We start from the raw sequence: 22,832 nt of genomic DNA, 5'->3' as shown, positions 1-22,832 counted from the left end.
GACGTATGCACACACTATCATTAAGTATGTGGGAGGTGTGCAACGATGCCGTGTCATGACCAATTGACATTTTTTTGCCGTTGCGGATGCACTGTATGTTCGAACAGCACTGTGATAACATTTCATAGAAATCATCTCATCCTTTTTATCTCTGATGCAATACGCTGTTAGATTTCATTTATTTTTGCCAACGCTTCTAATTTAAAGTTTCATGTTACCGTCGAGAGCGTCAAACAAAACTTTAAAAAGAGTTTGCCACGCTTATGAAAGTCTGCACTGAATTTCGTCAGCCAATCTTCAAATGCCAAGGCCCTTGCCCTTCTATTCCTGTGCAGGCTTTTACTGCTACAGTAGAAGTTCTCTTCCTTTGCCTTCCTCCTCAAGTTTGGCTCTTATACCTTTACTCCCTAGTCGGTAAAACGCGCTTCAAGGAGACATTAGTATGCAATCTAACCAGAGAGAGGGAAATACATCGGCCAAACATCCACTCTCACTTTACGGTGTCTCTCGCGTCGTACGCCGGCTGCCATTGGCAGGAGAGCGCCGCAATGTATTTGCCCTTTATTCAGTCTCTCACAATATTTTTTTGGCGCGCTCGCTGTTTTTCAGCGCTCTCACCGGTTTATAAAAACGCTGCTCGACGCGGCAACGCCAGTTGCTTATGTGTTCTTACTGCGTGAGGTTGCAAACCGTTTCGGTGGTGAATATTTTTGTGGAGAGCAGCAGCAACTACAATTTTTAGAATTGTTAAACGTGCATTAATTATTATCGTATATAAACTGGGAGGGAAAACTGTGCAAACCATATTAAGAAAGTGTTAAACAAAAACAAGTCAAACGACCCCAAAAACAGTGAGCAAAGTAAGTACACACACGCATTGCATGGGTGTATTTTGTATGTTCTCTTTTTTTCGTGTATGCGCCGCAGCATTAGAAGAATGACAAAAAAAAAAAAAAAATGTCAAGCACATGGTACAAATTTGGTTGTCTACAAATAGACGTTCGACTGCATGGCGATAGACAAAACTCACAGGCACAGAGGTTATGCAGTGAAATTTGAAAACCAAATGGAAAAACTCAAAACAAATGCGAAATAACGAAATGCTCATCAAAAATAAATAAGCACATGTCCGAATTGCATGGCTGCAAAGTTCGAAAAGAAATTAAAAAAAAAATGGTGTCATATTGAATTTGTTGGTTAGCACTGCCGTCGTTGTGGTTGTTGTCATTACTCAACATATATTAAATATGTACATAACGTAAAGCTTAACGTCAATTATTGTACTTGCACACACCTACGAAAGCAGAAAAAGTGCAAAGCAAAAAACCCTTTTAAAGCCCGCCAGAAAATATTCATACTATTACTCTACTCAACATTGACACGCGTATGCAACGTAAGCGAAACGTCGCGCCGCGACGTCGGCTTCGCTGTTAGCGGCGACGCTAACGTTTTGCCAGCGTTGCACCTGTTATGTTATGTGCTGCGACTCCTCAGCAAATCTGAACATCGCAATTCGTATACCCTACGCGTTGAAGAACTTTAGGTTCGACCTTTATTTGCAAACTGTCAACAATTCATTAAATTTGCTAGCCATGAATGAAAACTTAATCGTTGTACTAATACAACCAAATGCAAACAACAACAACAACTTTGCATGTGACTCTTTTAAGCGCAATTTGACTTGCTGATGTGCCACGTTTTGTTTTTTTATTTACAATTGCTCGTACGTAATCTAACAATAATTGAGGAGAAAGTCGAATCATTGCTTGCAGACTGAGTTGAACTCAGTGTTCATTAGACTATGTCTAATTCATAGCGAAACTTCCTCCCTCAACACAATAAACAGCAGGTAATTTGTTAGCTGCCATCGTATCCCATCTTCTGGGAAAGGTCATAAAATGAGGAACTATCAATGCGAGACACCGAGCGCTATGTAATTCATTTTTCAATGTCGAATATGGTATATTGATTTTTGAGACCCTGTTCTTAAGAAACTGAAAGAGTCTACTATTGTGGTGGAAGTGTATATGACAAACTTAAGGATTAAATATATCTATACATCAATTTTTACATTGACTTAAAAAGGTGGTTCTTATACTTAAATTAAATTTAATGAGAATATTTTACTAGCATATCAATTCATAAAAATAACTTAATAACTTAAATGCAATTTAATAATAATATTTTACCAGCATATCCCTTCATAAATAACTTTAATCCTAAAAAGTAACATTTTTATTATGATTTAAATTTGTAAAGTAAAATAAGATGGTCAAGCAAAGCCTAATAGATCGATTTCTGTTCTTTGGGGTATGGGGATAATTAAAATAACAGAAATTTACAAGCGTGCAAAGCAAATTTAGTCAAAGTCGCAGTAAAAACTGTGACGTCAGCTGGGAATGAGAGAAAAAGACGTCAGCAACTGTTGAGCGTGGGCAACATTGATTCCTTGTCCATATTTGTACTTCACCATTAAAAGTTTAACGACATTCCCAAGGGAGCAACTGTTCAAATACTGAGCTAAGCAAACTAATATTAGAATTTTTTCTTAAAAACCTGCAGTTATGAAATATCATTAGTCCACATAGTACAATATTGCGTCTTGTTTAGGGTTATTCCTCGACGTTTGTTCTTTACATTGTGCTCGCTCTGCTTGTTTGTTAGCCCATCAATTTGTGCAAATTGTCAGCTTACGCCCTTGTACTTGTGGTAACGTAAGTGGTAATAGAACAACTACCCCCATCTCATGTCATTCTTTCTTTAACTGCTTCTGCTTCTTGGACAAATTGATTTATTTTTAGACGTAACCAATTGCCGTAACGGAAGCTCAACACACCTCAGGTGTTCATTGATTGTTCAATTGTTGCAAGCAAATTGCTCGATAAATTTTCCTAAAAATATTCAAATTATTTCTTATTAATAGACAACGAAAGTATCTGTCTTGTGACTAATATACAGCACTGCGGATTCTTATCAGTACTGAAGACCCCTTTTGCTTACGTAAGGTCAACCCCACTCCCCCCAAAAAAAAAACACTCCATTTGTTTACACACAACTTGAGCCGACACATTATCTGTACACACACACACGCCACAAAATGGTAATTACCTTTCAGTTGCATGCAGTTTCGTTTCATTCCATCGTTCCTCCCGCCCATAGACCCTATCTATAAAGTACCCAACTCGTAAACATTACAAATGAAGTCTCTGACATAAACAAAATTAAGTAGTGGCAATTTTAGTAGTTTAAAAAGATCATTCCTAGGCAGTTGACTTTCGAGGTGATAATAGAAATTCTAAACTTGAAACTAATTAATTTTCTAGCAACTCATTGGATGACATTGCTATTTGTGAATCCCCCCGTTAAACTGTCTGGAACTAAAAAGTATAGATCGTAATCTACAATTATTTTCCATTCTAAATTTATATAGAACACTAAATAATTTTTGCAAGGCTTTTACATATGGAAATGTTTATCATAAAATTGACAAGACTTTCCCATGACGTTCCCATATTCTAGTCACACCACAAGTTTTCCTTATCAGTATCGAATCACAAACGTAAACATGAAAGCAAGAAATACAATACTTTCTTAATTGAGAGATGTCGATTGAGTCTCAAGTTCGTAAAGAAAATTCTGCGTATACAAATTGCAAACGAAGCGCTCGAGTATTCTGAGAGCAAATGAAAATGTTGCGGCTGATGAAATTTCTTTGAAACTTTGCGCGGCGTTGCATGAACTTGAGTCTAAATATAAATATAATTTTTTTTTTTAAATGAACAACTAATACGTATATGGTTTTTGAGCACATTTTTCTAACAATAGCTTTACTTATGCTGACGGGAAACGACAACAGTCAGCAAATTTCCAAAAACCCCAAGTACTTAGTAATGTTTCTTATCGGATTGAAAAATTCCTACAAAATTCCGCAATCACGTTTACTTCAACATTATCGTAGTTTCCCTTATAAAAAAAGACCGACATAACTTATGATTTTCATGTGGTTAAACCTCATGGGTTTTGGTTGCACATTCCAACTCATTCACAATAAACGAATGCAAGTTCTTAAAAGCATTAATTTTATATTTCTAAAATTGGAACACGTGTTGTTATATTTCGATAAGGGGCCTGGCCGCGGTGGCTCAATTTTCAGCAAAGAGAGTAGAGAGCATAAAGTTTAAGAAAATCCAATCTCCTCTCTTATAATGCTGGATGCTGTGCGCTGAATGCGCTCAGAGAGAGAGAGAGAGAGAGCAAGAACTGACGTCACATATGATTCTCAGATTAGGCGCAACAGTCGTTGCAGTTTTACGATGCACACAACAGATGTGCCCAATTCGTAATGGGATAGAAGAAACATAGAAACATAGAAACTCAGAATGCGTTCCTGCTAAATTTTTGCGTTGTATTCTCTATTGTGCCATTCCCCAATTTACATACATACATATGCATAGGTACATATGCTAAACGTCAAAAATTTCATTCTCAAGGCTGGCATTGTGATCAGTCTTTTCTGCGCACGAAACAATTGCTTTACGACGCGCAAAATCCTATGAATGGGCCGTCTAAATTTAGACTAATCGTACATGATCTTTCTTTCCTTTGTTGTTTACTCATAAAAGCATCCTTAGTCAATTGAGAATTTGTCCAAAAATAAAGATAACTTTATGTCTATTATAGTTCATTTAAATTTTCACACAGAAAAAAAGTTTTATTATCAATATCTTGATACTAAGAATTTTGGTCAAATAAGTGCGTCTAGAGCACAAGAAAATCTTAAAGTTAGAAAACACATCTCGATTTCTAGAACATTTAATATAAGACAAGATCTTATAAACAAGAAGAAAAAAACCTTATATTTTTAATTGGAATTTAAATCTAGAATTTTTTGTCTTATTTTGAGAATTTGGGCATTTTTCATACTAATGTTCTTAGTTTTAAGAATTTGTTCTTAAAGTGGTCCTCTTTCAAAAACACAATTTTAAAAACGAATGTTTTCCAGTTTAGAACTTGGTCTTTTTTTCAGTGTAGTTACTCAATAGATGATATTTAGGAAGAAGGAAAAGAGAGATTTGTATGCTTTGCTACTTGTGACGATTGACATTTAACAAATATTTATTATATTTAGTCTGTTTTTGATTCATATCAAAGAAATTTGGCTATAGTCTAATGGACTTTAGACTTGTCAATCGCTGGGCGAATATATTCAAAAAGAAATACTTAGGAAAATGTATTTAAGAATCATCTTCAAATTTTGTAGTACTTGTTCCTCTAATTGAAAAGTCACGGACACGTGTAGAACCCTTAATTAAGAGTGATGAAATCAATTTTGTTTCCCGAAAACTTTTGACAATTTCTAGTGAAACGAAACGATGACACGAACAACAATAGAGCACTTAAAATACCCCTCAAGGGCAACATTTACAGTTATCTCACAAATTTTTGACTATGTCATGCTCTGGTCCCGGGGTCCGGGTTTGTGTCTATCAATTTGTTCACGCAACAAATTCTTCTTCTAGTAGTAATGTGTATAGTATATTTTATATGCTATGGATGTTGGCACTGATACTATAAATCGATCAATTATCTAAAAAGTTTTGCGCAAAAACCGGTTTGAGGCGGTTCGGGTCATGAGATTATGGTATTACCTCACTAAAAATATCTCAAATCAAGCAAAACACTAACAATAATAGATGAGAGAGAACTGTGCCAAATTTTTATAGACTCACACTGGGTGAAGGTCTGTCGACTCTTTGTTGTTAAATGCGTACTATACTCGCTATGTTTATTTAGTCGTGGCCAATCTAACCGGTGTAGAAGTGCTTTAATATCTCAACACCAATGTGAGGAAAATTTGATTCATTCATTGCGGCACGTTCCATGCTCAACGAACATTGATAATGCTGTTCCGATGTTATAATTGACGAATACTAATATCTTATCTCGAGGTGTGTTATTTAGTGTATGCGTGATTTAGTGACGCGTTGGCATATTTCTTTTCCCCAGGAGGAGGAAATCAAAATTTGTTCTAGCTATACGAGTATAGCGCACAAGTCTGGAGGTTATAAATCTGGCAGTCGACAACTCTGATTAGTCGCGTGAAGATAAAGAAAAGCATGGCAAATTGTTTGATAAAGTGAATAGAATAGAATAGAATTGAAAAGATCATTTAAGATAGTGGCTATTATGACTAGCAAATTGTATTATACAGCAAATGCAGTTTCAACTGGATTAAATCTAAGGGAAAGATAATGAAATTGGAAGAAGTTAAAGCTGAGAGATCAGCTCATATTCTATATGAAAAGTAAAGGAATGTGAGTTGTACAAATAATTGTAAAACGATCGTTTAGGATTGTTTTACAACATTAAGAATTTCAGTTATACAAGTTGCACGCGAAAGGATTGCTGTGGATTGTATTACAGCTGGTGTGGAACGAAAATGGATGCCAGAAAAACATAAGACTTGTTTTTCGCACAACTTAATTCGGCAACCAGACTCAAAGTTCATTCAACCTCCTCACAGCAAAAAAATGTGCTGAAGCAAACGAAAGCCAAATAAACCAGCATAAAGAAAACAGAAAAAAAAAAAGAGAGAACGAAATTCAAGCATTGAAAAATGTTTACGCATGTAAATAACCAACCAAAAAAAAAAAGTAAATTAATCTTGTCTATATGGCTTATTAATTCCAAAAAAATATAATGTGTTCTATATGCGACTAGACCTCGACTTTGTTTACAGTTTACAACAGTTTGAACAAGGTCGAATATGATAGAATGATGGTAACGTAGTTGCTAATGAGACAAAGTTTGGCACATTGAATTGACGTATGTGACAAAAAAAAACAGAGAAAAAAAAAAACATTGTCACACGACTTGCAACACACCGCATCATCACACCCACTTGTCCCGAATGTGTCTTGTGAAATTTAACACATTTAACGAATTTTGGCAGGGATTTGACATAGTATTAATAATAGAAGCGCAACCACAGTCGGTAAACAACAACAAACTCATCATCATCGTGACAGGGCCGAAATATTGAATGGGACAGTTTAGTGAAAATGCTCGAAGGTTCATTGATAGCGCCTTCTTTGGTAGGGGGCTTCGACTTTAGCACCAAATATAACATATATAAATAGAACTCATTAAACACACAAATAAAGAGATAGAGAGAGATAGAATTCAAGTGAATAAATTGACTTGTCGCAAATCTGGCAAAAGCACAATCAAGGGAAAAGTTTACTTTAATAATTTAAGTAAATCAAATGTCTGTATTGAAAGTGCGGCGCACGAATCAATTAAAAGGCAATTGAACGCATAAATTATATCGAATTAAAGCCAATAAACATATGTACTATATTGATAAAATGCCGACGGAATTTTTGATCGCATCCGTGCGCCGACCAATCAAACTCTGTCTGCTGAATCAATCAGGCAATTTGCATTCGCAAGTAGTTACACTATTTGATCACACATATCGACACCATCATCATCATCATTATCATCTTACACTTTCTGGCTGTAACCAATATTTACTCTATTCAATTAATCAATTTTTACTCACTTACTTTACTCTCTTCTCTATTTGCAGTCGGTACACTGAGAAATTCAATACACAGACAAAATGGTCAACGTTGTGGTAAGTAATATTGTTGATAATTTGATTAAATGATTGACTAATTGATTAATTGCTGTCAATATTTGCAGCCAGACAATGGCGCCAAACATGGGCCACAGGAAATGGAACAATTCCTTCCCGGCGATGGCACCAAGTGAGTAGTCGTATTTTATAAATTGTTGTGATGTTTGATGTTAGATGAATGAATTCATAAAAAGTTTGCACATTGCGTGTGCAACAATTAAATGTTAGTTAAGCTAACAAATTGAACGTAACTTGCCGCCAAAGTCACTTGACTAATTGAGTGTTTGTAGTATGGTATTAAGAGGTATTATATCATGGTTCAAGATCGCAGATCTTAACTAGCAAAGTAAAAAGTCATAAACAACTCTTAGTGCAATTAAGTTAACTAACAACTAACAGACGAGAGATAGACTAAATTAATTAGATCAGCTTATCATCTAAACGAAACACGTAATCCAAATCGAATCCAATTTACGTACGTAAAAAGCGTTTCCAAAGTTCAACTAATAATATAATATTTTACTACAAAAATACGCTAAATAATTTCCTGCCTTTTGTTGTTTCCAAGTGCAAGTTTAAATAACAAAACTAAGTCGCTTTACTCAGCAGTCTGATGCGAAATGATAATGTATTTGAACCCCGCTTATCACTAAGTGCACAGGGTGTCTTCAAGTTGAGCAGACTCAACTGCAACGTCACACCCTTTGTTGTTTTGCTTTTTTTTGCATTCAAAGATCATCTGCATGCAAATGAATGTTTTCTTATATTTTTGCAAGGCAAATATTATTTTGCAGCTTGTCAAAGCAAACAATTTAAATGTCAATTGACAACACACGTTTCACGTTCCGAAAAACAAGCTCGAAATTAGAATAGAACATCTGAAAAACAAATTTAATTTTTAGTTGATAATCTGTGAAAATTTCTTTATTTATAAATAGCGCTGTTTCTAGCCGTAAAGTGTAAACAAATAATTAATGGAATATAACCAAATCTAATTGTTTTGGGTAAATCAGAAAAGTTACACTCGAATTGAAATCTATTTGAACGATCAGCTTATATGATAACCTTTAGCTTTTGCTAGTGAAACCTTGCGCTTCAAATGATAAGAAATACTTTAATTCACAATCAAACTGAGCATGAATAAATAATAAAAACACTCGCCTTTAAAGGTTGAAGCTGATAGCTGGCTTCAGTATTTACTGCTTCATGTTCTAAAGATTATTATCGCACTTAATTCGCTTCAAATGTTATTTCAATCAATTTGTGTTTGACTGAGAATTCTTTTTCGGCATTTCAACATCTAGTCGCACTCATCAATAAAATATTTGCTGCTGACCCAAGTGGCAACAAGTGCCAAATTTTATTTACTTTTAGCAAATATCTAAAGTGAACACGCAAATGTTTGCTTGACTGCTGCAGCTAAAATAAATATCATTGGCCACAGAAAAAACATGTCCAAATATGCTTTAGAAAATTATAAATTTTAAAACAGCTTGCATTCAATTTTAAAGCATAAAAATGTGCAACAAAGACTTGTGCAAAATTCCCAAATTTAACAAATATTGAAGAAAATGTTTGACGTATATTTAAGCAAACATATTGTGCATTAAAATGGTATAGGAGATAAAATTTTGAATTTTGTGAAATGCACAGAAAGATAAACACGAATAATCTAAAAAGAAATTGCTAATAATTAAAGAAAGTTAAAACTTAGGCATCCAAACTAAGGAATAGGATAGAAAAATATATTGATTACCATCCTATATTTTTAAATAATAATTTAAATGAATATTGCTAGTATGGAATTTCAATTCGCTGAAACAAATTAAAACAAGTTTTCTTAATTAACTATGAAAAGCCTTTTTAGTACAGCCTAAAATAATAAGTATTTAGTTCGAAGTTATTAAAAGGGTATTTGAATGAGGCTATTTTAGTACAGCCTGAGATATTTTAAGATTTCTTTAGTACTGCCTAAAAGTATGCTACAATTTTTGCGTAAACTTGCAGTTTCTTTGGTTCACGCATTTGAACCAATTTCTTTGGCTGATGCAATGAAAATGCGAGCTTAAATCAGGCTCAAATAAATAGTAGCATAAGTGTAGAGTGGCCAATCACAATTGGCAGCCCAAATATGGCAAGTTGTTGTTACTTTTCATGTAATTACATGTGCTCTTGCCGATGTTGTTGTTGTTGTCGTGTGCCCGCTGCTTGTAAACACGCAGTGGAGTTGTGGACGTCGACAAATGGCTATAATTGCAGATGCAGCAATTCCAAAAGCCAAAGAATTTCGCTTGCCACTTTGGCCATAAAAGCAAAGAAAATGTTTTCATTTTAGTTGTTGGTCAACTGAGGTGCACAACAGATCAGAGATCAGAGCTTTAAAATGAAAGACGACTTAGAACCCACAAACGTTGAGTTGAGGTGGCAAATTGTTGAGCTTTGTTTAACTACATTTTACTAATAAGTGATTTATCATTTTTTCATTTTTAGATACAAGATTCAGCCGCGTAAATCAGATGCCGAGCAGGCCTTGGCTAACAATGATTTCGATCCATTTGCGATGCGAGACAATGAGCATCCCACAACGTAAGTACAAATCGAGTGACAATTAAAATGGGAAAATCCTTTAAAGATTTCTCTTCTTTCTCTCCTCTAGTGATAGAGAAACTTTGACGCATTTGCTGAAGGCCTCGTTGGGCACTGGCATTCTGGGCATGCCCATTGCCTTCATGTACTCCGGTCTTGTCATGGGCATCATTTCCACCATCATCACTGCCATCGTCTGCACGCACTGCAGTTACGTGCTGGTAAGTTCAAAGATCAAACACACTCTTCAGCATATCAATAAATTGCATATTCTTTTCGCATCTTTAGGTCAAGTGCGGTCACAAACTGTATTACAGAACACGTCGGACCAAGATGACATTCGCTGAGATCGCCGAGACAGCATTCCAAAGGGGTCCCAAATGGTGCCGTCCGTTTGCGCCCGTAGCCAAGTTCTCCATATTGTTTGGCCTCTTTCTCACATACTTTGGCACTTGCTCCGTCTACACGGTGATTGTGGCCAAGAACTTCGAACAGGTGCTGGAGCATTGGCTGAAGTTCGATATTGATTCGCGTGTGCTCATCGCCATATTGCTGATACCATTGATCATTATTGCGTGGGTGCCCAATCTCAAGTATCTGGCGCCCGTTTCCATGATCGCCAACGTCTTCATGGGCCTGGGACTGTTGCTTACATTCTACTATCTGGTTCAGGATTTGCCATCGATTGCCGATCGTGAACTCTTCACCTTTGGCACGCTGCCGAATTTCTTCTCAATCACCATTTTTGCAATGGAGGCCATTGGTGTCGTGATGCCGCTGGAGAACAACATGAAAACGCCAAAGAATTTCCTCGGCATTTGCGGTGTCCTCAGCCAGGGCATGTCCGGTGTTACGTTGATCTATATGCTGCTCGGTTTCTTGGGTTATCTGCGCTATGGCGATGCCACCCATGATAGTATTACCCTGAATCTGCCCACAGAAGAATGGCCTGCTCAGGCTGTGAAAATTTTGATCGGTTTGGCCGTCTATTGCACATTTGGACTGCAGTTCTATGTGTGCCTAGAGATCGGCTGGGATGCCATCAAGGAGAAGTGCACCAAGCGTCCCATTTTCGTCAACTATGTGCTGCGGTAGGTTACGAATATTTTCACATTTTTCTTCCCCAACTAATTCGATTTGACTTTCTCTTCAACTTACAGCACCGTGCTGGTTACTGCCGCTGTTGTGTTGGCCATTTCAGTGCCTACAATAGCACCATTCATGGGTCTCATTGGTGCCTTCTGCTTCTCCATACTCGGTCTCATCTTTCCGGTAAGTACTTCACATTCCGGTAATTCCGATGTCTGGTCGAAACTAATGTGTGTTCCTCCTTCTTTTCTTGTAGGTCTTCATTGAGATCATTGTGCACTGGGACACCGGATTTGGTGCCGGCAATTGGATCATTTGGAAGAACATTATCATCACGTTGTGTGGCATTTTTGCTCTTGTCTTTGGCACACAGAGCGCCATCAAAGATATCATGGCAACCTACAGTACAGCCCCAACTCCAGCTACAATACCAGCGCCCTCAACGGCCTAAGCTGGCCACAGATTTAATCTCCTGTGCATAACAAACACACTCACACATACACAAAATCTGTCATGCGAGAAAAAACACAGTGCTATACCAAGGGATATATATTTATTATATACACTATATGTATACATTTGAGAGATATACTTTTTAGCATAGTTTGTAGTGTTGCAAAATGAAAACTAGAGCTGCACAGGCTCCGTTTCACTTTCCTAGGGAATCTAACTATTGTTGGATGTAAAACAACAATCCCCCCAAACAAAAACCAACCAACCAACCAACACATTTTGTAAATGTTTTCTTCGTTTTCACGTTTAAACGCATTGGATAGTAGTACCCTAAGGTTTACTATACACCATATTATACACTTTACTACTACTTATACTATAAACTTATTCGAGTGCCTAACTATTTAGCACACAAGCAGCACCAAGAAAACAGTTTAAGCACCATTTTTGTAGTAGATATGCAAATGCAATTATATTAATTAGTTGTTGCGCGTACATTTTAGTACCGATTGAAACAGTTAACTAGCTTAAACTCGTACCACAAACAAACAAAAGAAAAAGAAAAACGTTGATGGCTAAATGAAAAAGACTTTATACCTTCAATCCTATATCCAATCCCATATTCCTGCTCCGTTTCGATTTCAATCTGTTCTATAAGTATTACGAAAAGAGAAAACAAAAGCAAAACAAAAAATTGCAGGCGTATACATATTTTTTAGCTCAACTTTTTAGCATGTTTAGTTCATAAGCAATACGATATATAGTCCTAGTTTCCCTCGCGAAGCCTCGCCCCAACAAAAAAACACTCTGTCAACATTCGGAAAAAGAAAAAAAAAACACAAAAGACTTTTATTTTTGTACATACATTATACAGAGTGTTTCTTTTTCTGGGGTCCCAACATCAACTAGGATATATTTCGCCTTTCAGTTACTCAAAATTATACACTTTGCGAGTAGTATAAAAAAACGATTGTTTATTTTTTTTCTTTTTTGTTTTATATCCATTCATTAGTATCATTTGCTAAAGCGATATTCACACTTTTGTTGCATAACATTTGTATTTTAATTTTAGCTATAAATAAATCAATGATAAAACAAAAAAAAAAATATTGAATATTTTAAAAGGGCAAACACATCGAAGTAATTAAATCGAATTAAACGCAGTTTTTGCATTTAAACGAAAAGTTCACTTTTATATTAGATCTTTCGATTTACAGCTGTCAATTGTTCAGTTTTGAAGATATATATATATATATATATATTGTATTATCTTTATTGAAGATTGTCCATTTTAAGATTGATATATTTGTTTACTTTTTGAAAAGTGTTAACAGCAAAGTGTTAGAACAAACCCGAAATAGCATACGAATAAAAAAAAAGAATGTAAAATAAATGAAAATGTGTTTTATTGCGATTGTGATTTCACAAACGTTTTCAACTGTGCGATCTTCGAGCGGAAGCGGATCTCGGAACAAGTTTATTCAATGAAGAAATGGTCAATTTTTTACTGCAAGAACAGCTTGAACCGGTTCAATTGACACTCTTGCGTTGCGATACAGCCTTGTAATTGATCAATTGCCACTTGATCAATTGGCAAGCATGATGATTTGTGTTGCACGCGTGTTTTCTATACCCAATAGCTAACGATTGAAATGGGTATATTCATTTAATGTGGGCTGCAAATGTTTACGAGCATCTCTGACTCTTCTTGACCCGAGATACTTTAGATATTTTATTCCGTCTGTCTGTCTGTCCGTCTACAGAAGCAGCTACATCTCTAAAACTATTAAAGTTAAATACACCAAATTTTACCATAATGCTACACAAATCAAGTTAGGTATAACAAAAGCCCTCGTTACCATATTCAAACAGAAATCCAAGAAATAAACATCTAAGCAAGGTCTTTTGAGTCTAGGAATTATTTCTAAATTACAAATAAAATAAATAAACAATAAATCCATTCCTTTAGAATGTTTGCAAGTATATTGTAGGAATTATTTCCAAATTACAAATAAAAATAAATAAATAATAAATGTATTCTTCGAGCATATTCGCTTCTTGTTGAACAGAGGGACTATATAATAATATTTCCATCCGTCTGTCCATATACATAAACACCTAGATCTCCATAACTAATAAAGCTTAATAGCTAATAAGTCCAAATTACAAATAAAAATAAATAAATAACAACGAGATTCTTTGAACCTTTTTTAAAAAAAGGATATAAAGTGAATAAAATTACTTTCTATATATTAGTTTCACACAATTTGTTTATCATCCTATAATAATGAATGAAGGGTATTTGAAACACTATCAATCCGGCTTAGTTATTATTTATTTTGCTACCGACTTGAAGTCAGCACGTGGTCATCGTTATAGCAAATGGCAAACAAAGAAATAAGGCAATAATCGAAAATCGTGCGTTAATTGGCATTAAATGCCCGCAAATACACAATTGTGGCCCACACAATGTCTGATTGGCAAATGGCACAGACAATAAATACTATACAAAAATAAATACAGGCCAGTTGCTGCTGCTGCGTTTTGGCCTGAGGCAATTGAACCTGCCCGTGGGCCGTGGTCCATGGTGGTCCATAGACCGTGGGCCAATTTGTTGTAGCCAAGCCAAGCTGCAAGTCAATGTGCTCTTGAGGCCATCTCGCGATATTTGGCATTTCATATTGTATTTGTGACAGTTTTTTTCAGTTTTGGAAAGGCTGCAGACGTGGGAATGTCTGTTGAAAAATCCTTGACTCGAAACCGTTACAAATTTGTAATCGAAGAGAGGTTATTGGAGTCGCGAGAGTGAGAGAGAGCCTCCAGGAAACCCTGTGAAGCAATTAGCGCGTGACAAGCAACCACAAAACTAGAGGCGATAGGGTTAACATTATAGTTAACAATGGTTTCGTCGACCACAAAAAGATGACTTGCTACCAATTGAGCGCAGCATCCAATTTGCCCAGAGCAGTACTCGAAACTTAGAGATGGAGACTGTAAACAAGGTCGACGGTGATTTAAAATAATTAATCTCTTGATTGTCATCATCAGTTAACTATAGCTTGGGCATCTTGATTTCAACTCAGAATCCAAGGTCAGGCCAGAAGATCAGACCAGAAGCTGACCCGATTCATTTGTGGTTTTGTAATCTTTTTCAGTTTTTTTTTTTTCGTTTGTGTAATCCAATACCACATTTGTAAATTGTCTATGTAACACTATTTATTGTATGTACTGTGTGTGCGTGTGTTGGCATTTGAAATGCTCGTCAAGCATTCTTATCGAGCCCATCGTCAAATGTGACTTTCCCCCACAAATGCTTGATATACTTTTGACACCTCATATGCTATCGGAATATTAAGTGCAACGTCGTGGGAATATCGCAAACGATTCGCTTTGTTTTGTAGTTATGCATACCAGATCATATGGCCAATGCGGATTAGTCGCCAAAACTTAATTCGCTTTCACAAGCCTCATTCAAGGTCCAAGCAACCCCATCGAACAACATATTTCTGAGAGCCATTAACAAAAATCAAAAAAAAAATATACACCAAAAATGAGAAGAAAAAGAAACCCTTCAAAAAAAATTACACAAATATTTATGATGATAACAAAAACAATCAATAAATGCAAAAAGACATTATAATAAATTGTTAACTGAAGCGCAATCAACAAGCGAATCAAACTAAACACAAAAACAAAAGACCCAAAAAACAACAAAGACAAAGACAACAAAACATGAGCAACAACATGAACAGCAACAACAATAACATTCACTTTCAAGTGAGGGGCAAAAATAGATAAATAAAATGCGATTGACTACAAAATTGCCTTGTTGAAAAGCAAAAGGAAATAAAAAGGAATTGAAAAGCATTGTGATTATCATGCATAACAAAGATATTGAATGCTGCAAGTGAAGTAGCTCATCCATCGATCAGTCAAATGCCCACTAAGAGCCAACTTGGTCAAGTTAACAACATCGCGATTAATTAATTACTTGTGGCCTAAATGTTCGAGTGTGTTTCTTTTTATTTTTATTTTTATTTAAATTTGATTTCGTTTTCTTGTTGTTGTGCATGCCACTTTAGCAAATATGTTTACAAATGAAGCGCAAAATATTAAATGATAACTAATTTTGCATTTGAGCTTTAAAGTAAAAGCAAGCGGAAACGTTTGACGGATTGCAAACATAGATACCCTGTAGCACTTCAGTTGCGAAAGGTATGCTGAAATTTGCAACAGCACAAATATTTGGTATTTTCAGTATTAAAAGGATTTCTCCGTGCAATAATGCTGGGATGCATAACTTTTTTATCTACATACCAAGTAAATAATTACACAAAGAAAAATTAAATCTTTTGGAAATAAACTGAAAGGGTTTTGTTAGCTTGAAGCTTAAGGAATAAACTATGCAATACTATATATCAAAAACTGTCTTAAATTTTAATTACTTTGATACTTATTTCTCTTTAAATAAAATTTGGTAAATACAATAATTCTTCTACACTTTAATATGTGTTTATGCTCTAAAATTTTGATAAATTCATTACTGAGTTTAGAACCTAATTACTTATCATTTTAGTCCTCTAATAACTTGTCAATTTTGCAAGCGAGGGTTTATAAGCAATATGCTATCCAATTTGAAATATATCTGTAAACATAAAACAGATGTTATAGTCTTAAATTTATTTAAAGTTTAGCTAGAGATATTTTACGGGTCCCAACTAAAATCCTTGTTTTTTTAGTATGGTTATGAATATAACAAATTCTTAAAACGAATTGCATCAATGTGAATTAATTAAGCAATTCTAAAAGAGATGCTATGAAGGAGATGCTACTCCAAATTCTTAAAGTGAATTTGGAGCATTTTTTGTTTTTTTAATATTGTTTTCTAGCATATTTATTATAAGTTTCCTTAAAGTTTAGCTAAAGATATTTACGGTCTAAAACCTAAATGCTTACTTCTAATTTTTAGTATGGTTACAAATATAACAAATTCCTAAAACGTATTCAATCGACTTGAAATAATTTAGTAATTCTTAAAGTTGATTGAAAGAGATGCTATTCCCAACTCTTAAAGTGAGTTTTGAACATTTTTTTTGGTTTTTGAATTTAACTTAAGCTATCAAAATATTCTTTTTTCCGCCAGTACTCTCTTCTCTATTAAATATAGTAATAAATACTAGATTTTGCCTGCCTAGTATAACCGATTAGATAACTAGCACCTCTGAATTTTTAAATAAATAAATTCTTTTCTAGCATATTTGCCTGCCTAGTATAACCGACTAGATCACTAACTCCTATGAATTTGCCTCTCTCGATTTTGGGCAATCTTCAGATTATGGCAGCAACAACATGATGATGATGTTGCTGAGGATGCTGATGACGACGATGATGACGATGACGATGATGATGAGTGTCGTGCCAAGTTACCACGTGATGCGCTAGCAGCTTGCTGAAAGTATTCAAAACTGTTGCTGTTGCTCTTGCTGTCGCTGTCGAAGTTGTCGTCGGCGGCAGAGGCTGACGCTGAGGCAGAGGCAGCAGCAGCTGAAACTGAATCAGCAGCAGCAGCAACAGCAGAGGGCACCTGGCACACCGGGCAGCCGACAGCCGACAGAGATCAGCGGGCTTTGGCTTTGGCTTTGGTTTTGGTTTTGTGCATTTGCATTCATTATGTTTGGCACCGTCGACGCGGCCACAACGCCACCGCATAACGCAGTTCCAACACATCAATTGACAGTCAAAGATTCTTTTTAGCTCGTCATTGAATTGCGGTATCAGTTCTCGTGTATTAGTGTATTAGTGTGTGTGTGTGTGTGTGTGTTGCAATTATTTTGGCGCTTTTGAAAAATGTTTGAAATGTGGATTTGTGTACCGAGTTGCTAACACTTGTTTGCTGAGAACTACACATCTGTCAACTCGACAAGTGTCTCACGTTGACCTTTCGCTTGAAACTCCTTTGAAATTGATCGCAGTTAAATCCACATATACATATACAATTATTTACATACATAATGTCGCCATATATCTTAAAATTAGTTGTGCTGCTTTGCCTGAGCTACGCTGCATTCGCCGATGAGCCGCTGATGACAAATCCGGAACGCCACCACAAGGTGTGTAAATCATAGTTATATCGTAGAGTTTAAATTTGGTAGCCATAAATAATCGTTGCGAAAATGCGCACAAAAAATAAAACCAATTTAAGAAACGCCAAATCTATCGCGAGCAAGTGCTGCCACATGCGGGTGGCAAGATACCAGACACTGCCTTCGAGACCGATCGCCTCTATCTCAATCGTCTGCAAAAGGAGGGCATCTCCATACCCGATGGCATTGTGCCCCAGCAACGGAGTCCACAGGTGAGTGGCAAATATTCGAAACTACTACTGCATTTAACTGCTCTACAAAACTATGCATGACTATCTCATTTTAACGACTTGACTAATTGAAATTTTTTATTGCTTTGTTTAGTTTTTTTTTTTATTTATTTGTTAAGAGTAGAATATGCACAAATTTAAAGAATGCCTTAACATCTCTTAGTAGTATGAAATTAAAGTTTAACAGCTCTATTTTGATTTGATTAATTTTTGCTAAACAAAATCTGTTCTTATTTATTAAAATATAACCTTAAGATTACTACCTTAGTTCATAGCTAACTGATTTTATTGATATCTATCTATCGTATTTTTTCCGAACTTTTACTTGTCCGTTTCTTATATTGATCAATAACGTTGAAGAAGAACATATTTTGTAAATTAAAAATTGTTTAAATTACAGATAATCAATTTAGAATATTTCTTTATGGTTTGTTTAAAAGTATGAAGAAAAAAGAAAAGGAACTAAGTATTATTTGCAAACATAGTTTCTGCTGCTGACTAGATTAGTCAGATATTGAAGTTCTCTTTATACAACCAAGGATGCTTTCCACAGATTTGTTCTTAAAATGGTTTCATAAAATTGACCTCCCTTTATTATATTAAGGAATCAAATATTAAGGAATCAAACCACCTCCATTAACTTTAGAGAAAAGGAAGCCAATCTGCCAATTTTCAGTCCCTCTAATCACAACTTATTGTAAATACATACCATATTATATTATAATTCTACAAAGCTGAATGATTATTGAGACTTCAGTCTCATCGTCAGATTGACAATAAGATAATAAGTTGTAATAATTGCATATAATGAATTTCGATTTATATTTACGATATACAACTTATTATACTGTCAATCTGTCAATTTTCAGTCTCTTTTTTTAGAATTATAATATTATATCATACACAATCTATTCCGATGTCGTTTTATGATGTATAACTTATACTGTGTAGAAATATTCACTCAATTTAAATAACAAACACCTCAGAAGAAAAAGGAAAAAATTTAATTACCTTATGATAAAAACAATAAATATTACTGTTTAGTAACTAATTCTTAACTTATTTATATACCCATTATAACTCCACAAATCTAACCACATTTATTAACTTTACAGTAACTAATTCTTACATTATTTATCTACCTATTACATCTCCACACAACTAAAGACATTTATTTATTTAACAGTAACAAGTAGCAACACTCATAAAACTTTCGTTTTTACTTTTACTTTCCGTTATGAAAAAGTGCTTACTCCCATTTCTGCTATCTAATCATCTATTTAACACATAATTATGACGCAATTCTCTTGGCACGATAATGACATTTGAAGTACTCAAAGACCACCCACAACTTTCTATACCTTCTTCTACCTGCAGGTCTATCAGTATTATGATAAGAGCATGCGCACCGTTTATCACATTGCCCTGAGCTCAGATGGACGTTATACGCCTCGAGAAGGTCGCTACCATTACAGACAAGTGCCCACCGTGGAGACCACTTATCTGTATCCACAGGCCGTGGGTCGTCCGTATGTGTTGGTGGCACCAAAGCATGCATTGCCCACCTATCGCCAGTTGCAGCTGCACAATCCGTTGCTCAATCAGGTGAAATTGCAGCCCAAGAAAGGTGAGTAAAGTGTGCGTGGAATTTAACGCTTCGCTGCACTTTTCAACTTTTCATACATATGTATGTACTACATATAAATGTATATTTATGTGGCTGGTGCAGTGCCCAATTTTCTGGAACTAGCGCCCACGGTGGGCAAGAGTCATGCCGTTAGCAGTGCATCCAAGGCGCAGTCCTATCAAAACGTGAATCTTCTGCATGGTCCAGCGCTGCCCGCGTTCAAGAAAACCTCCGGAGGCAGCAAGACCTATGTGGATAGTTATGGCAAGACTCATGTAAGTCCACCAATTCTCCAACTCTAGCTCACTCGAGCATAACTAAAGATATTTATTAATGATATCGTTGAACTCTCTTGTATTTTTTGTTTTTGGTTTTTGTTTACAGCTCTACAGCGAATTTGATGATTTGCTTAGCAAACTTCACTTGAATCCCGCAATGCAAAAGTATTAGTTATTATTATGCATATGAATATTTAATAAGATCTAATTTTAGTACACACCTATTTCTTATACGCAATCACAACTATCATATTTCTTTGCAATTATAGCCTATTTTTATACCCGGCACTCATGAGACAATAAGTGATCACTGACTTCACTTCTTGGCAAGTTAAAACTTAATGAATACATTTAAATTTTTGGAACAAAATCTGCCTCTGTCTGTCTGTTCATACTTTTAAAAGTCTGTATTACAGATATTATAAAATTATTTTTAAATAGCTCCCAATAGAAAGCTCAATTTAAAAATTAATTTAGTGACCCAGGGATTAACTTGTTAAAAAAATTCATTCCTTTAATACTTTACTGTAATAATAACGTACATATGTTAAACTTTATGGATGGAAATTGACAATGATATCTCAACTATTATATTAAATTGAATTTTCAAAATTTTGGAAATTGTCAAACTAGTTTCATAACCTAAAATAAATGTTCAAAATTTCACTTATATTAATTTCCCGAATAAAACTCGCTTTATTCTTAAATTAAAAAAAAAAAAATTCCTGCCACTTTGATCGCATAATAAAGTGCCCCTTCACACTTAAGAGTTCCGGGTATCTCAGAGTCGAGCAACGTCGACTATCCAATTCTTACTTGTTACTTTAAGCACTACATAGTATGACTTACAGATATTTGTAAAGCCCAGACAATTTGTTGCTTGCAAAATAAAGCATATTGCATTTTACTTTCCCATCCATGCAATAATCGTATCTGCTTTCATATGCATGAGATTACGAGTTTTATGGTCGGACTTAACATCGTTTTGCCTAAGGTTTGTGTTTTCAGTTTTGGAACTTTAATAATTAGGCGGCACAGCGAAAAGTAATCGCATAAGCCAAAAGCTTTTTGCCAAAGCAGCTTCCACCAAGCACAAAATCGAAAGTTGCGCTGGCGCACACGACGATGACGACGAGAGCCGAAGCAACCGCAGTTAGCAGCCGCTTACCGTTAGACGCTACCCTTGAAAGCTTGCACGACAAGCACGCGACGATGGCGACGACGACGGCAACGGCAACAGCAATGGCAACGGCGTCTGCGTCTCAAGTGGATGGCGCGCTTGGAAAAAACTGCACTTCAGTTTCAGTGCGATTTTTCGACCGAACGCAGACGGTTGATCCAACTCCAAATCAAATCAAATAAATTGAGAGAAAAAAAAGAGCAAATACAACCCAAAAAACGTTAAAGATGTCGATGCTGAACAACAACAGCTCTGCGCTGCTGAGGATGCTAGCAACGTTGTTGTTGCTGCTTGGCGTTGCGTTGGCCATTGAAGTGCAGGTGAGTTATGACAGTCAATCAGTCAGTCGATGATGATGACGATGTTGAGGGGGCAGCACTTTTAATTAGTCACTGGGAGATACGCAATCTCCACCCCGCCCAACTCTCCACTTAGCGCGTGGCAGTGAGAGCGAGAGCGAGAGCATGCGACGTTCACTTTTGACCCAAAAATTGTAACATGCAATTGATCGTATAAAACTCACACACATACACACTAGTATAACACACATATGCGCGTATAACAGCATTACACATTGTACACACATGTTTAATTGTTTGCTAATCATAAGCGAACCGCCGCTGGGGAGTCTGTGTAGTGGAACCGGTTGGAGCACGCGGCTCCACTATTATGCAACATCTGCAACATTTGATATGTTTACGTTGTGTGTACCTGTAGAAATTTGGACACCTGTATAATCCACCGCAATCGGAGCATCATGCACCACGCCACGAGGACAAACAGGATTTGAATAAAATACCCGGTGTGGCCGGAGTCGATTATCCGATCTATCACGAAGTGCCGCACACGCAATTCAGTTGCCACAACGTGCCCGCTGTGCCGGGCATGTATGCCAATGTAGAGACTGGCTGTCAGGCCTATCATGTCTGTCACGATGGACGCGAGGGTCACCAGGGTGCTTCGTTCTTGTGCACCAACGGCACAATATTCAATCAGAAGGAATTCGCCTGCGACTGGTGGTACAATGTGAAGTGCGAGGAAGCCACCAGCCTCTATCAGTGAGTTGGCAATCACTCGAATACTATTTTCGAATGAATATAATTGAAATATTTTTACCTTAGTTTGAACGCCGATCCGGAACACAATCCTTATATTCCCAAGAAGAAGCCTGAACTTGAACTTGAGCATGCCGTGCACGATGTGCATAATGGCGCTGGATTTCTAATACACGCATAATTTTCACTTCACATTTCACTTGCACTATTTAAATTCATTTCAAAATTTTTCACTTCGCAATAAAATTTGGTTTACGTTGCTTCTTTTTTCGTTTTTTTTTGCCATAGCGGTTAATATTTTGGCGGTTATTTTTAGAGGTGAGAGATCGCTACATCGATATCTGTGAGTTTTTTTATATATCGATACGTCATTCTTGATACAAAAATATAGATACTGTAATAATGACTAGTGTCAGGGCTATGACCTCTGATACCGTTTCTGTAAAGTTCTTACAACGAGTTTATCACCAGTTTGTTGTTGATTATACATTAATTTCCAAAACAGTTGTCTTAATAAATGATAATCTGAAAAACCAAAACTAAAGCTAT

At 35.9% G+C, this 22,832-nt stretch overlaps 3 protein-coding genes across 4 annotated transcripts; all 3 read left to right on the top strand.

The window, feature by feature from the left end:
* The first annotated feature begins 656 nt into the window (after positions 1-656).
* LOC132789465 (proton-coupled amino acid transporter-like protein pathetic) lies at positions 657-12,641 on the top strand. Of its 2 annotated transcripts, XM_060797497.1 has the most exons (8): positions 657-860; positions 7,592-7,639; positions 7,708-7,772; positions 10,133-10,228; positions 10,299-10,449; positions 10,517-11,319; positions 11,389-11,500; positions 11,574-12,641. In XM_060797497.1, the coding sequence occupies exons 2-8, from the start codon at positions 7,625-7,627 to the stop codon at positions 11,766-11,768; spliced, it is 1,437 nt and encodes a 478-aa protein (XP_060653480.1). In that variant the 5' UTR covers positions 657-860; positions 7,592-7,624; the 3' UTR covers positions 11,769-12,641. The 2 variants fall into 2 exon arrangements, with proteins under 2 accessions (XP_060653480.1, XP_060653482.1); XM_060797499.1 differs by lacking the exons at positions 657-860; positions 7,592-7,639; positions 7,708-7,772 and adding an exon at positions 10,011-10,063.
* Positions 12,642-17,421: 4,780 nt separating this feature from the next.
* On the top strand, positions 17,422-21,252 carry LOC132793858 (uncharacterized). The gene is made up of 5 exons (XM_060803979.1): positions 17,422-17,880; positions 17,973-18,125; positions 19,521-19,770; positions 19,873-20,045; positions 20,155-21,252. The coding sequence occupies exons 1-5, from the start codon at positions 17,782-17,784 to the stop codon at positions 20,218-20,220; spliced, it is 741 nt and encodes a 246-aa protein (XP_060659962.1). The 5' UTR covers positions 17,422-17,781; the 3' UTR covers positions 20,221-21,252.
* A 67-nt stretch (positions 21,253-21,319) lies between these two features.
* On the top strand, positions 21,320-22,543 carry LOC132793862 (uncharacterized). Its single transcript, XM_060803983.1, has 3 exons — positions 21,320-21,548; positions 21,946-22,286; positions 22,350-22,543. The coding sequence occupies exons 1-3, from the start codon at positions 21,456-21,458 to the stop codon at positions 22,462-22,464; spliced, it is 549 nt and encodes a 182-aa protein (XP_060659966.1). The 5' UTR covers positions 21,320-21,455; the 3' UTR covers positions 22,465-22,543.
* The last annotated feature ends 289 nt before the right edge of the window (positions 22,544-22,832 follow it).

The sequence above is a fragment of the Drosophila nasuta genome, chromosome 3 (assembly GCF_023558535.2).
Source record: "Drosophila nasuta strain 15112-1781.00 chromosome 3, ASM2355853v1, whole genome shotgun sequence".
In the NCBI taxonomy this organism is placed as follows: Eukaryota; Metazoa; Arthropoda; class Insecta; order Diptera; family Drosophilidae; genus Drosophila; species Drosophila nasuta.
This window is presented reverse-complemented; position numbering and strand designations above follow the sequence as displayed.